The 14854-nt window shown below is 40.6% G+C and overlaps 1 protein-coding gene across 4 annotated transcripts; it reads right to left on the reverse strand.

The window, feature by feature from the left end:
- Nucleotides 1-1347: 1347 nt before the first annotated feature.
- Nucleotides 1348-14667, reverse strand: LOC108938757 (mitofusin-1-like). 4 transcript variants are annotated; one of them, XM_018759641.2, is made up of 18 exons: nt 14596-14667; nt 13196-13911; nt 12968-13103; nt 11446-11608; nt 10833-10957; nt 10149-10257; nt 8988-9095; nt 7877-8030; nt 6459-6526; nt 5013-5134; nt 4574-4700; nt 4336-4440; nt 3822-3924; nt 3424-3650; nt 3170-3334; nt 2829-3025; nt 2111-2245; nt 1348-1840 (listed from the first exon to the last, which is right to left on the reverse strand). In XM_018759641.2, exons 2-18 carry the CDS (start codon nt 13308-13310, stop codon nt 1771-1773), a joined length of 2229 nt encoding a protein of 742 aa, XP_018615157.1. In that variant the 5' UTR covers nt 13311-13911; nt 14596-14667; the 3' UTR covers nt 1348-1770. The 4 variants fall into 4 exon arrangements, with proteins under 4 accessions (XP_018615157.1, XP_018615184.1, XP_018615139.1 ...); XM_018759668.2 differs by having other exon boundaries at nt 13196-13319; nt 14596-14657; XM_018759623.2 differs by having other exon boundaries at nt 13196-13926; nt 14596-14657.
- Between the last annotated feature and the right edge of the window lie 187 nt (nt 14668-14854).

A 14854-nucleotide genomic window follows, 5' to 3' on the forward strand; every position in this document is an offset into this window, starting at 1 on the left:
ACTAATCAACTGCCCTATTCTAATGCACATTTTTGTCAATTCATTTCCTTTCAGATGAAATCTTCAATGTTCAGTAGAGTACAGTGTTTATTACAAGGAAAGCCTTTAGGTGGCTCATGTGCAGTGAACTTGGTCAGGACTGTATAAAATAACTACTGTGACAAGTATGAAACCTACATGGTGATTATTTTCAGAATAAACTTGTGCCATAATTACAATATGAACTTTCATATATACCTGTTTAGATAATAAAGGACTTCTTTGCCTATTAAAGTGCCAATACAGATCTTGAGGTTAATTTAATGTACAATGAAAATACTGTAGGAAAAGTGTTCCTGATGTGAAAAGGTGCCAACATAACCTCATGCCTAGTTCTGTTGAAATGTCTATGTACATGAAATGGTGAAATGCTTTGAAGCACATTCAAAACTTGGTAACTGCTGTTGTTTCACAAATATGTATTGAATACAAAACGATGTTAAAAGTAATGGTAAAAATGCCTTTTCAGATAATCTTCCTTGCGCAAAGTTCCTAGCAACTGACTTTTTCTTTCAAGGGACATTTAATAAGCAGCTATAGAAACAAAGTCCTGGTTAATTTTCATGTAAAATGGGTAACAGTGTTGCTGCATTTTTCTGTGTAGCTGTGACAGTATTAACCAGTGGAAAGGTATGAGTCAAAGCACAGGTGCCTAGATCATTTACTAAGAGCTTGGACAGACACTCAAGTTTGAAATTGTTTCCTCTTTAATGTGAACATTTCACAGGGCACAAATTTTGAGGATGGCAGCATTCTAGGATCACACTACTTTGGAAACCTTTAGCTCGAAACTGAAAAATGTTGTGAGTGGAAAAACGGAGAGAGACCCTGCGGTCTTGGTGTCACAGCTCCTGCTTCCTGATTAGTTTTACTGTAGTTGCCCCAATCTTGACACTGATTTAGCTCAATGCACTGCCTTTTGCTTTTCTGTATTTCAACTTTTTTTTAAGAGCCAGGGGAAACCAGGGATTTTACAATGTGGTCTTTACAGTAGTGTAGTGTGAAATTCACTTACTATGAAATAACTTTTGTTTTTCACACAAGTTTTTTGTATTTGTACAGTGGCTCAGTAATACTGATACAGTGCCATTACTTTATCGTAACCAATAAAAGCTTTTAACCAAGGCTGTTTATTTCCTAGATTTAACACTCATTTCAGGCATCAATTTAATGCATATGACTTGAATACTAAATTTCTTTGAGAAACAGCTAGCAAAAGGTGTATAGAGAATAAAACAGTAACACTTGCAAGTAAAACTGAAACATCAAAAAGCAAAATGAAATATTTTATTGCATTCTCCCAAATCATAAATAGAATGATGTAACTGCAGTTCATATTCTTTCAAAAAAAAATGTATAAATGACAATTGTACAAAATTTAGACTAGATAGGCCACTGAAACTAATGAACACCAAATACAAAGTAGTTTAGTCAAAACTATCAGATTTCCTTTAGTCAACTTTTTTCACAGGATAAAAAGTTGGCATGCCTTATTATATAAAGGCTTGACAAAGTGGGGGGGAAGAGTATTTTCTAAATTGCACAGATTTCAAAATGGATGCAAAAATGCCATAATACATAGTACAGGGTATAAAATTCTGCAGTATTTATGGCTGCATTCACGTTCCCCATTGTCACCAATCAATACTTAAACAGAGGACCTTTTCAAATGGCCGTCTGAAAAAGTTGAGAGAAAACAGAAGCCACATGTGAGCGTCAGTCATCCACATCTCATTGCTGGAGCTGCAGGTACTCCTGTGTGAAACTCTGCAGCTGTCTCTCCAACTCAGTTGCTTTGTGTCTGAAAAAGTAAAGTCCAAATGCTATCAGGTCTACATTTAAAACACAAAACTGATACAGACCATGTTTATAAATTAAATTCTCACAATCATGAATTTAGGACTTCAGCTTACCAGTAATTAAAACTAAGATTCATTTCACAAACTAACTGTTTAAAAGGGCAGGAAAAAAAAAATTGAGAATGAGATGAGATTTTACTAATTTTAGTGAACTGGTCCTGAAATGAGGGAAGACAAAGTAATACGCTGCTGGTGCCAGAAACTAGGCTGACCTGAGTGTCTTGGAACGGCCCTGAACAGCCTCTAGCTGTTTGATCTCAGCAGTCAGCCTGCTGATCTCACTCTCCAGCTCCTTCTGGGTGAGGTCCACCTGCTGACACAGGCGTGCAAACGTAGTGGCCATTTCCCTGCAGAGCCAAATGGCAGTTATCTTTCATGTGGTCCTCTACAGAAGGGATCCCACCAATGGAACAAACAGATACACACTTGAGGATACACTTGTTTGGATCACTGCTACTGCCTAGTTCCCTGACTGCACGTTGCTCTTTGTTTAAAATCACCACAAAAGTGATTTATCTACTTATTCATCTCAGTTTCTTTCTATACAGTATGTATGTGTATGCTGTTTCAGCCAAGTAGAATTCCTGTTATGACTGATCCAGTTTCATCCTTTCATTCAAATGGTAATGTATGTTAAGTACAAGAAGCACAGATTTACTATGTTGCTCAACTGGTGGCTAAACAACCTCCAAATTAACATGTTTTCCTCCTTACGTTTCCATGTAACATGAAGATGAGAGCCGTCAGCTTGCAGCTGGAAGGAATCCTCACTCATGCTGTGGTATATTGATCTAGGTACTTACTCTGAACAGCTCCAGTAAAAATGACCCAGCTGCATAAATGGATAAATCACTGCAAGGTGCTGTTCAGCTAAATTAATACATTTCAAAGCCCCCCTCTCTCAGTAACTCATTTAGTGACAGCACTCACTGCTGGACTTGATGGCTGCAATTAGCACTTGTGAAGCTGATAATCATCTGGAGCTTCTCTGTGGCATAGTCCACAAACTGCCGCTTAAAAGCTCTCTCTTTCGCCTTGTTGGTCCATGTCAGCTTCTCGTAGAGGTAGAGCAACCCATAGCAGCTCATGGACAGAGCGATGAGTCTCCATCCTACGGTACGCCAAACCTGTGCCGAGATATATTTACACTAATTTAAAAGCATTCAATATCAACTTTCAACCTAAAGGTAATATCTTGGGAAAAGTCAGGAAATATGTTATCACTTCATTGAAAACAGCTAGAACTCCTGCACTGTTCTGGGGACACCTACCACTCCTCCCACAATGACCATGCTCATGGAGGCCCGGGACGTCAGGGATGCCAGACCAGTAGCCAACGACAGCATCAGCTCCTCTTGGGAGGCCACCTTATCCTGGGGCTGGGGGACCGAGGGTGCCGGCTGGGCCAATGGCGTGGTCGCTAGCGGCCGAGGAATCTGCACAGGTTCCATGAACAGGGAACAACACCTCATTCTACTCAATGCTTCACAGAAATTACTTTGTGGCAAAAGTGTGGTGAGGGTACCTGAAAGTTCTGGTCCACCAACATCAGAGCCCGCTTGGCATTAACGGGCCCCAGGAAACGGTTGACCAGGGCGGTCCAACCGAGGGAAAACTGAAACTCAATGTTTTCTTGAAAGTCAGAGCAGAGGGTAGCACAGTTGAGGTCATAGCTGAGGTCAAACTTCCTGCAGGGGATGAGCATGTGGAGCTCACTCTGCACAACTGAAGGCAGCAGAGGCTGCAGACTCTCTGTTTGAAAGACAAGTCCTTTAAGTCCCATACTTACAGAAATATATCATACAAGTATTGAGAATAGATTTGCAACATTTATTCAAGTTATCCACTTCCTGCATGGGGTACACACAGAAGGCAAAGCAGAGAACACAACTCAACACCTGAATTATACCTGCACCTACTTACCTATCATCTCTTTCTGGGATGCCTGAACAGAGACGTTGACTGCACTAGAACAGCGAAAGGACAGGTTCTTCCCCATACCTTCCTCTACATGAGCAAGCAGCTCCTGTGGACAATGTCGCATAACATACCATGAAGTGCACGGGACAGAAATAGAAAATCTGGGGTAAGGTCTTGTTATTTACCAAACTACTAGAAGATATGGAGCTTTGTTGAGCTACCACTCAAGAAGACAATGATTATGGTATGAAATTAAAGCACCCTGCCATGTCTGAAAGGCAAAAAAAGAGCAGCGCAGAACTAATCTGTACTGTAGAATGAAGCCATCTGGGGTGGTCACCACATGTAATCTTAAAGGTACCAAGTAAGTATTCCAAATGAGAGGCAAGCCCATAACTCAAAGAATAAGTCCAGTACAAATGCTGGAATGATGAGTGGCTGGGCCTATTTACATTTATGTATTTTGCAGAAGCTTTTCTCCAAAGCAAAAAAGTCAGAGTAAACATTTGTCACTCACAGTTTTGTAGCATTTTAATACGTGTGGGGAGGGATGGAAATCTGAATGGAATTCATCGATGAGGACTGAGACACGGCAAATCTCCTCTGCCATGGCGTTTGACACCTGAAGAGAAAAAAAGCCACACTGCAAGGTAATCACAGAACCTGTAAATTATCTCAAATTGCAAAAATCAGTGCCAACTAACTAGGATACTACTTACCGGTAGCAAAAATAATTTGTAGTCTTTGTACTTTACCTTAGTTTCTACCTCCTCTGTCACAGCCTTAATCTTCTTCTTGATGTCTTCAGTCAGTAGGTTAAGCTGACCACGCACAAATTCAAGTCGATCCATCTGGTATTCCCTGTCCTCTAGGCAAAGGACTCTTAATGTGAATATAAAGGTAGTTGTGAGACTCCAAGAAACATGCACCTTGATGTTTTTTGTAAACTAAGCACAATCTAAGCTAGCATAGTACTCAGAACCTTTGTCATAATGACTGCAGCTGCTTTATACAGAAGACTGATAACAGACCATGCTGCCAAAATGAAAATTTGACAGAGCTCATTCTCACACAGCTGCCAGAAAGCAGATTCTTTCCGGGTTTAAGCTCTTTATGTGAAACATAAATGATTCGAGCTCCATATCATTCAGCAGAAGATCTTGGACGCTACACAGCGCATGGGGCACAACTCACCTCTTTTCGGCAGAAGCTATATTGATGGAATCCATGATGGCTTTGACTGTTTCAGTGATCTGCTTTGCTGTGATCGTGTGCTGCTCAAACTTTGTTTTCACTGCTGACTGCGAGATACACTCCTGCGAGGCCACAACACATTACTGTGATTGAGGTGCTAGATAAAGAACTGCTGCTGCAAAGGGGACTAGATACAGGACTGCTGCTGCAAAGCAGGATTTTTTTTTTTTTTTTTTTAAACATAGAAATCAATACAAAAACCGAACAGTCAAAACTTGAATCAACAAAGCAAACAAACAGGCAGCAGCAACCTCATACCCAACATGCTAAACCTCTCGTTCATTTCACAGTAATGTGCTTATTTAATAAGCAAATCATAAAAGGAAAACTTATTACACAAAATGATGAAGAATCAATTTTGGAAGGTTATATAATGCTAAATTCTAATCATTTTGCCACGTACTGTTTTGGTGTTACTGACCAAGCATTTATAAATTTTTTATAAGGCAATACAACTTTCCAGTTGCTTATTGCTAATCTTCGCATGAAATAAAGATTTATTTTCCTTCTAATGCATGTTTACATTTGAAGTTACAGGTACTGAATTAGTTTTTGAATTAGGAAAAATTAAGAGGAATTCGAAAATGTGACTTTCATTGTTCATGAATAAAATCAGCTGGGAGAAAAGAAACAATCAAGAAACAGGAGCAATGAAAGAGTAAGAAATATTAAACGAAAAGAATAAGTACTGAGGGAAAAGCATGCCCTCGCCAAAGCAAATCTAGACTTCAGCAATGAAGACAGAGGTTGACAAAAAATCTGCACATCGATCAGGCTGTAGCAGTGGACCAGGAGAGACTAGGAAACACCGGCAGGGTTAGACTGCGAGCTGAAGAGAGCATCTCAGAGTACACAACAGTGCAGAAATTAAAGGACTAAACTTTTCAAGCGCTTGTCTCGTTAGTGATGACGATGCACATTAGCCAAGCAGAGAATGAGTTGGAATCTCTCAAGAAAAACCACTGCTCTATCACTAATGGGTCCAGTGTGACTGAGAAACATCAGGATACTACGTAGAAATGTTCCATTTTAATTTTTGAAAACATCACATTAACCACTAAAACAACATACTCGTTACAGAACAGGACAATCACTGCTGACAGTGTAGCAAGGCAGAAGACAAGGTAATTACTAAGAATCGCCCATCCTTACACAACATACCCAAAATATCAATACCACTGCATGGTCTTAGCACAACCAGACTGACTTGTTTACAATTCACCCATCCATTATCATGTTCATGTATAACCCCTAAAGGCCAGGAGCTTACAGTAAGTAAGCCATACTCTCGCAGCATCCCTAAGTTGCTTAGAGGTTGTATGATTCGTTCCTACCTGAAGGAGTTAAGCCAAAAGGTACCTTACAGGTTTTTGTCTGTACACTTGCCTCAAAAGTCCTCTCAAAGCTCTGGAACTCCTTCAGTCTGTCCTGGAATCCCTCTGCTAAAGCACCACCTGCAAGGTAAAGACACACCTATTAACCACTTCCACTGAAACGAGGCCCTTACATTATCCCTGTACTCCTCGTCCTCTCATACCAGGGTTTGTTTTTTTACCTAAACTCACCCTGTTAAGCAGATTGCCATTTGTAGGAGGATGAATTACAGTTATTTTGGGGGAAGAAAAATAGTTGGTCCATTCACAAAAAAAGCCAACTAAAATTAAATTACCAAAATAAAGGGTATTTCACAGTTATTTTTCTAACAAAACCAACCTATACTAAATAGTAGACACAGTTTGTAGCCCAGTTGCTACATAGCTACTGCCTTTAGATGCAAAAGTTGCAGATTTGATTCCTCCCTCTGCCTGTAGTACCCTTGAGCAAGGTACTTACTCTACATTGCTCCAGTAAAATTACCCAGCTGTAAAAATGAGTAAATAATTGTAACCTTAACATTGTAAGCTGCTTTGGAGAAAAGTATCGACTGAATGAATAAATGTAAAGCTGTCTCTCTAACACAGACTATACAGTGTTACTGAAGAATGACTTATCCCACCTTCTACTGTAGTACCTTTCATCAGAGCATGTACCCGATTGCTCCGTAAACATTACCCAAGAGCACAAATGGGTAAATAACTAAGTAATTTAACATTGTATGTCACTCTGGATGGAAGCGTCAGCTAATAATAACAACAACAACTATTAAATCTTATTTAAGCTATATGATATTAGTCCTGGGGGGGTGCAGTGGCACAGTGGGTTGGACCGGGTCCTGCTCTCCGGTGGGTCTGGGGTTCGATTCCTGCTTGGGGTGCCCTGCGGCGGACTGGCATCCCGTCCTGGGTGTGTCCCCTCCCCCTCCAGCCTTTCGCCCTGTGTTGCCAGGGTAGGCTCCGGCTCCCCACGACCCCGTATGGGACAAGCGGTTTCATAGTGTGTGTGTGTGAGAGAGAGAGAGAGATATTAGTCCTACCTTAATGAATGGTTATGACTGATTTAGCGTTATGTGATACGAAGAAGGAAGTATATTATCAGTATTATTATTTAGAAGTATGAGTGCGTTTTAAAAAAAAAATACATTAGCTTTAGCAAGAAATTAGCCATATTGACACAACTAAGGGTCAAAAACCTTTTGGATTTGAGCCTGTGTGTATTCCTTTGTCCCAAAACCTTAGAAAGCACTGCATGAGAAAAGGGTATATAGTTTCATAAGCCATTGCAGCCGCTTATTTTATGGCTATTTTCTTTTTCACATAAAATAATGTGGAAAAAAGTGAAAGGGTCTGAATACTTTCTGAATACACTGTATAAAAAAACCTGAGAACAGCTGTGAATCCTGACTCTGGTGCAGTCCACTACCCTACCTGTCTCTGGCATGCCCTGGGCCCTCTGCATCCGGGAGTTGAGCACCTCCTTGGCGGAAACAAAGAAGATGTGATTGGGTGCCTGTTCGCGGTCCACCACTTTGAGCTCCTCCACCAGGAAACTGACACAGCGGTCCGTGTGCTGCTTGCGTACCTGTGGAAATCAGAGACCTTTATCTTCCAATTCACTGAACATGTACAACACAGTTTTCTTATTTATGTAAGCAGGGCACAGACAACACTATGAATGATGGGAATTGTGGCACATTCAGTAACATTTTCACAGGTGACCCTCAACTTTCGACTGGGTCCTCTTCCAATGACTTCTTTGTAAGTTGCAATCCCCATTAACTGTATTAAATAAACCACAATATCTAAACAATTAACATGCTCTACGCTGCTCTGCTACATTTCAATTTCATTTCTAAATCTGTTTTGGTTTGAGGGGGTGCGGTGGCGCAGTGGGTTGGACCACAGTCCTGCTGTCCGGTGGGTCTGGGGTTCGAGTCCCACTTGGGGTGCCTTGCGACGGACTGGCGTCCCGTCCTGGGTGTGTTCCCTCCCCCTCCGGCCTTACGCCCTGTGTTGCCGGGTAGGCTCCGGTTCCCCCGTGACCCCGTATGGGACAAGCGGCTCTGAAAATGTGTGTGTGTGTGTGTGTGTGTGTGTGTGTGTGTGTGTGTGTGTGTGTGTGTGTGTGTTTTGGTTTGTTCCTTTCTGTACTACCAGAATACTTGTTTTCGGCTGCTAGCCACTGTTTAAAAAAAATAAATAAATTTTAAAAAAAAAAAAAAAAAAAAACCTTGAAGGAAATCACAAATTAATCATTGTAAATAAGCAATCGTGTGTAAATAACCTTTGTGTCAATAAGCAATGCAGGTGCCTTGAGGCTGTGTGGCCAGGCAGTGTTATTGCACAGCAGATGTATAGCAGGGGAAATTAACAAGTTGCCAAAATTAAAAGTAACCATAAATATTTCAATTCATGGTAGCTAGTGTAAGCTCTTTATCACTGAATCTACAAAAGAAATTATTAAGCATTCTGTACATAATAAATGCAAGGACAGAGAGTCTTCCTGTACAAAAGTGTTCTATACTGAGGTTATACTTACGTCTTCCATGTACTCTGGCTCTGCAGCTGATGCATCCCACCGGTTGTTCAGGATAAAAATGTTTGGTTTTGAGAGGCGGTTGTTCACTTTGTGGAAGAAGTGCTTTTCCTTTTAAACACAAACACAGAAACCCATTACCCCACAGGAATACACACTGATGACATTTTTAACTGCAGCATGCCACGGGAGGGGCAGTGGGCTTGTTAAATAGGTTTGCGTTTGATGGCCGGCTGGATGAGAGAGAAACCTGTGATATATTCAGTGGTTCCAACCAGAGTGCACAGCAGCCAATTCAGTGTGTTTCACAGGAGGGAATAAATCTGCAGAATCCGCTGTTTTATTACACCAAGTGTTTGGCTTCACTAGTCTAACCCAGTGTGATGTATCCCTTTAAGAGGTCTGACATGGGCATAGAGCTTTGTGATGGATCATGAGTTCTAGATGCCACACATGCTTCAGTTGATATAAACAGAGTTGGGACTGTTCCGGGCATCAAACCACAGCTTGTAGGGTTCTCAAGAGAACTGCAGCCCTAGACCCATTCAAAGAAATTCAGCCTATAGGGATGCTTTTTCCTACCATAAACAGAAGAATAAATAAGTACATCATCTTAATTATTAAATACAGAAGTACAGAGTATGCTTAAACATATTTTTGGTAGTTATCTGAGGTTGATTTTGACAATGAATGGGACTTTAGTATAGGATAATATTTTAGTGATTCCTGGAGGGAAATTTTGTGAACTTGCCTAAGGAATACAAAGAGTAGCACCTTGTAAATAGACTATTGCAACAAAAAGTTTGTAAAATATTCCCAAAAGAAAATGCCATCTTCCACTTCTCCACGTGACTAAGATGTTTTAATTATAGCAGCTTGATTAGAAGGAAAGAACCTATCACACAAGGAACTAAAATGATACAAGTGATATGGCAAGGCCAACCTATAACTAAACACAAAAACAACTCATAAGCAAAAACAGAGAGGCTTTAAATATCTACTATGATAATGTTAAAAAAAAAAAATCTATACAGATTAAGCCTACTCATAAAAACTGTCAGCTCTAGCTTTTAGTCTCAAACTCAGCCTGTTAAATTGTTAATTGTACAGACAGATTAAACTACTGCCCCCGAAAGCAGGAACTCTTAGCCTCCCACCCCTCACCGTGTTCATCAGTGTGGACTCGGAGTTGGCTACTAGGACAAAGACATCAGCATCCAGACAGAACTTCTCGATCCAGCTGTCCAGCTGCGTTGTGACATCAGTTCCCGGGCTGTAAGGACAATGTCAAATAAACCACAGTCGTTCTACTCAGGCTACTAAAGCTCCGAGAACAATGCAGCGTAAGCATGTCAGATCTATTTGTATAAAGCTGGTGCCAGACTTTATGTATCGACTACAGCCCTTAAACACATACAGACATTTGGAAATACGAGACAACCTAGAGCATCTAGTCATTTCATGAAACATCCTGACTGTCCCAAGATTTTTTATGCTACTGTAGATATCACATGATAAAAACTAACAAAAAAAAAAGATGAAATTACACAATAAAAACAACTTGAATGACAAGAACAGAGAGCATATGACAACAATTGAACAGTATTTTGTACTGTGTCATGGTATATAATACCGTTTTGGATATCAAAAGAAGATCTCTAATGCTATTGTGTTTTTCCTCATTACAAAACCAAGGTTCAGTTTAAATATTCTCATCAGAGACATGGAGCTAGTTTTTTATACAGAGAAGACCAACTACATCTGCTAGCATGGTGCCCATTTTCTATGCTCTGAATATGTCTGGCAGGACCAGTTCTGAATCAGTTCTTTAGTGTCTAAACCCTGTACCTGTCTAGGAGAACCAGGTCATCCCTCAGCAGGGCACACTTGGTTTTTGGCCAGAACACCTTCACCAGACAGCCGGCATCCAAACTCTTGTCCATATGCAGTGCATGAGCCAGCTGGTTGACTGTCTGCAATGGCACAGAGGGGTTCAGGAAAGTCATTACCTCTTACTAACCTAGTTACATTTCGTTCTGAAAACCTTAGAGGACTGAAAAAAGACCATTGTTAAAAACAACTGCTTGACATGCTGCCCATTTTCATTAGGCAGGTTAATTTTTTGTCGATATGTATACAACTGCATATATAACAAAATGAAATTTCACAATCAAATAAACCACAATGCCATTCAAGTGAAAAACCATATAAACTACAACATCTTACAACATAAGCAGGCAGCAGGTGGCATAATAGTTAGCTGCCATGGAGTCAAAGGAAACAGGTTTGGATCCCATTCTTGCTGTAATACTCTTGAGTGAGGTATTTACCCTGAATTGCAATAGTAAAAAAGTAACTTGTACAACTAGTAAAAATGGGTACATCATTGTAATTTAGTTTCAAGAGAAGTGTCAACTAGTTGAAAAAATTATAAGTCTAGTGTGTACAGGGCAGGCAGTACCTTGACACTCTTCTCCTCCTCAGAGCCCTCAGTCATAAGGTAGGCCTTATCATCATCTGTACCCTCCACACTCAGGAAGCAGTTGGTAGTGTGTCCAATGCCACTGGGCAGCACACGGTCCCGCAGCATGGCATTTATCACAGTACTCTTACCGTTGCTCGTCCTCAAAAGAGGGGGGAAAAAAAACCCAGTGACAGACTGTAGTTACCTCAATAAATAAAAAAAAAAATTAAAGTAAATCAAAAAAGTGGGCATGTGACTGGGTGGCTTTGGACAAAGGCTAAATGCAATCCCTTTCTATCTACATTATTCACTACTTGACCATGAATGCTTGTTGCAAGGTGGAAAAAAAAAAAAGTTAATCCTGTGTAGAACTCAACAAATTTCCAGGTTTTGCACCATAACTTCAGACAGATTACAGTACAATTAATGACAAATACTGCTACAACATTAAACAAGACCACAGCTATACTCAGAAGATGCTTCCACAAACAACGCCCCCCCCTGCCCCCACTCTCTGGGTTGGAGAGAAAATTTAAGCACATGCCACAAAACACCAGAAACACCTTTAAACAAACAAGTGCCTTGTACAATTTTTAAAAAATAAATCACAGCATGATTAAAAGGTAATCCTGGAGATCTAAGACTATGTTCAAGAACCTTGTAAGGCACTTACATTACATTTATTCATTTAGCAGACACTTTTGTCCAAAGCAATGGACATCTCAGCAAAAGTACAATTTATGCATTACATTAAGAGAAAGAGACATAGCTGCAGACATGTGACTCAGGTAAACCTAGTTTGTTACCTACCACTTGCTGCACCAAGGTTCATTGTGAACTGAGTGTGTTACTTGAACTGAGTGTGTTACATAAGGCCAGTACACCTGATGATGTACAAATTGGGAGAAATTTTCCCCAAGTGTCAACTAAATGAACACACCAAAGCAATAATTTTGATGGGACAGACACTTATTTTCAGCAAGCTATACATTCTGGTTTGCACTGTTCGGTGTATTAAAATGTGATATGATCTCTATGTAATGTTACATAGGGACCCTTATTTTGTTCATTTTATTGACATTTTGGACTTTAAAATTTTCTTTAGAAGAAGAGCAGAGTTAGGCGGCAGGATGTGATTAGGAATATATTTTAAATGAAAGTTTATATTAAGTGGCCCTCCCAAAAAAAAAAAAAAAACACTTATTTGTACAGTTTAAAAATGATTAATATTATACCGACTGATCACTAATGCTACAATCACAGAGAGGTTTACAAACTATATAGGCAGCAACTCGAGTGATGTGTACCACTAAATATTAGACAAATTAGCTGTGCTTTTACAACAGTGCACCTGTATATAAATTGCTCTGCTGCTGAATGCATTTTTGTTTATCTTGAATTTGATGGTATTTTGGGGAAAAAGCACGTGCTAAAAGAAATAAGTATAGATATGGATCTTTTCTAAAGCTAAAAGCAAATAAGAATGGACCTAAAGAAGTGCTTTTCCTTCTCTTCTCACCTGCCAAAAAAGGCCACCTTCATATGCCTACGGGCCAGGACTTCTTTGATGACTTCCAGCTTCTTGGTGAACACCTGCATCTCCTCCTGCTGTTTTCTACAAGCAATCTGCTGAAAGCCTTCATTCTCACAAGTTCCTAAAGCATAAACAAAAGAAGATATAGAGGCACCCAAGAGAGATGAAGAACCAATTCTACACACCTCTGTAGAATAGCAATCATATACGTACGTTCCACAAACTCAGAGCCCTCCTTGACATATTCAAGCAGATTCTCGAAAACCGCTACAATCTTCTTTTTCGCCAACACAAAGTGTTTGAGTGGCGAGTAGTCCCTCTGATCCATGATGCCCTCCTGGAAACAAAAGGTGCCTGCGTCACAAGTTTCCACTGCAAACAAACCTGCTACCTAGTTTTGTTACTAAAACATGCCTATATGATTTACTTTGTTAATATCACCCAAATAACACAAAATTAACCATATGCACTTTGAGCAACCTGCGACGGACTGGTATCCTGTTAGGGTGCACCCCACCTAACACCCTATGCTTCCAGGATTAGCTCTGGTCCACGCCAACCCTGCACTGGAAAAGAGGTTATCAACTATGAGTGAGTGAGCTTCAGTATCCCTGAGGCCACTAAAATAGGTACAGCAAGACATTTGTAAGTAACATCATTTGTGTTGGCAAAGAAGCTCATATTGATTATTCCATTTACCTTCCATTTTCACTAATCGCTTATCCATTGGACGGGTGCAGAGCCTGTTATTACTTATTTGCCTGATGCTTTTCTCCATAGGCAGTTTACTATGTTGTAATGGACGAGGCTTTTATGTCTTACCGGTAGGTGGCGTGCCAGTTAGGGCTATCTCCTAGTCAGAAAGTCCCAGGTTCGGATCCTGCTCCCACTGTATTATCCCTGCAAAGGTACTTGCCCTAAACTGATAACTGTATATAACCAGGCTGTATAAGTGGGTAAATAATAGTAAGATGATTAAAACTGTATCACAGAGTAAAATACACAGCCACCACCTATTCCACCAGCACCTCATTATTATTTACCCAGTAAGTGAGTAAGCATGAGCAAGCAATAACTTTACTTTCCCTTTGACACACACAGCTCGAGCTTGGGACAACACACACACAGCCGTTAAACTCCTCACTGTTGTTGATTCAGTAGCTGGAAGCTGGTCACTGTCAACATTTCACTTGTCCATCATCACAGCAGTTTCTCAATAGAAGCCTTCTGTCAAACTGTTTGAACCGGCTTCCGAAGGGTTCACATTCTCTCTCAGCTAGCATTCCGCAGCTAGCCATTAGCTACAGCACATGCTAACGCTGTGGCTGTCAGGTCCTCCAAGCTTACAGCAAGTTCAAATTAATACTAGTAAATTATTTTGCACTCTGGCTGTACATGATGATGGTATTTGCGTGTGTAAAAAATGTTTTTTTGAGGAATTTTGAACAACCAGTTTGTTTCACACATGTCTCCACTGGGTTTCACACTCGTCGACTGTCCCCACCCGAAAGGATAAGGTAACTACAGAGTTAAGCTGCCTGTTAGTGACACGGTATTACGAAACCCACAAAATAATTGTAACTATAACACAACACAGCTCTAAAACGCCTTACCTCGACGTCTGCTCCACTTTAAGTGTACGCTGCTCTTTGACACGCGAAAGACGCCGGTCACGTGTCCACCGATGCTCCCATTTCATTGGACGGGAATCCAGTTCCCTTTCTACCATTCGCTCGATGGTTCGACGGCTCGGCGGCTCAAACTGGGGACAGGCTGGGGTTACTGCGGGTCAGCGGGAGTCGCGCACGTGATATACTCCGACGGACAAGCGCAAGGACGAAATGCACGTTCGTCGCTTCAAGTCCAATCCCT

The sequence above is a fragment of the Scleropages formosus genome, chromosome 2 (assembly GCF_900964775.1).
Source record: "Scleropages formosus chromosome 2, fSclFor1.1, whole genome shotgun sequence".
NCBI lineage: Eukaryota > Metazoa > Chordata > Actinopteri > Osteoglossiformes > Osteoglossidae > Scleropages > Scleropages formosus.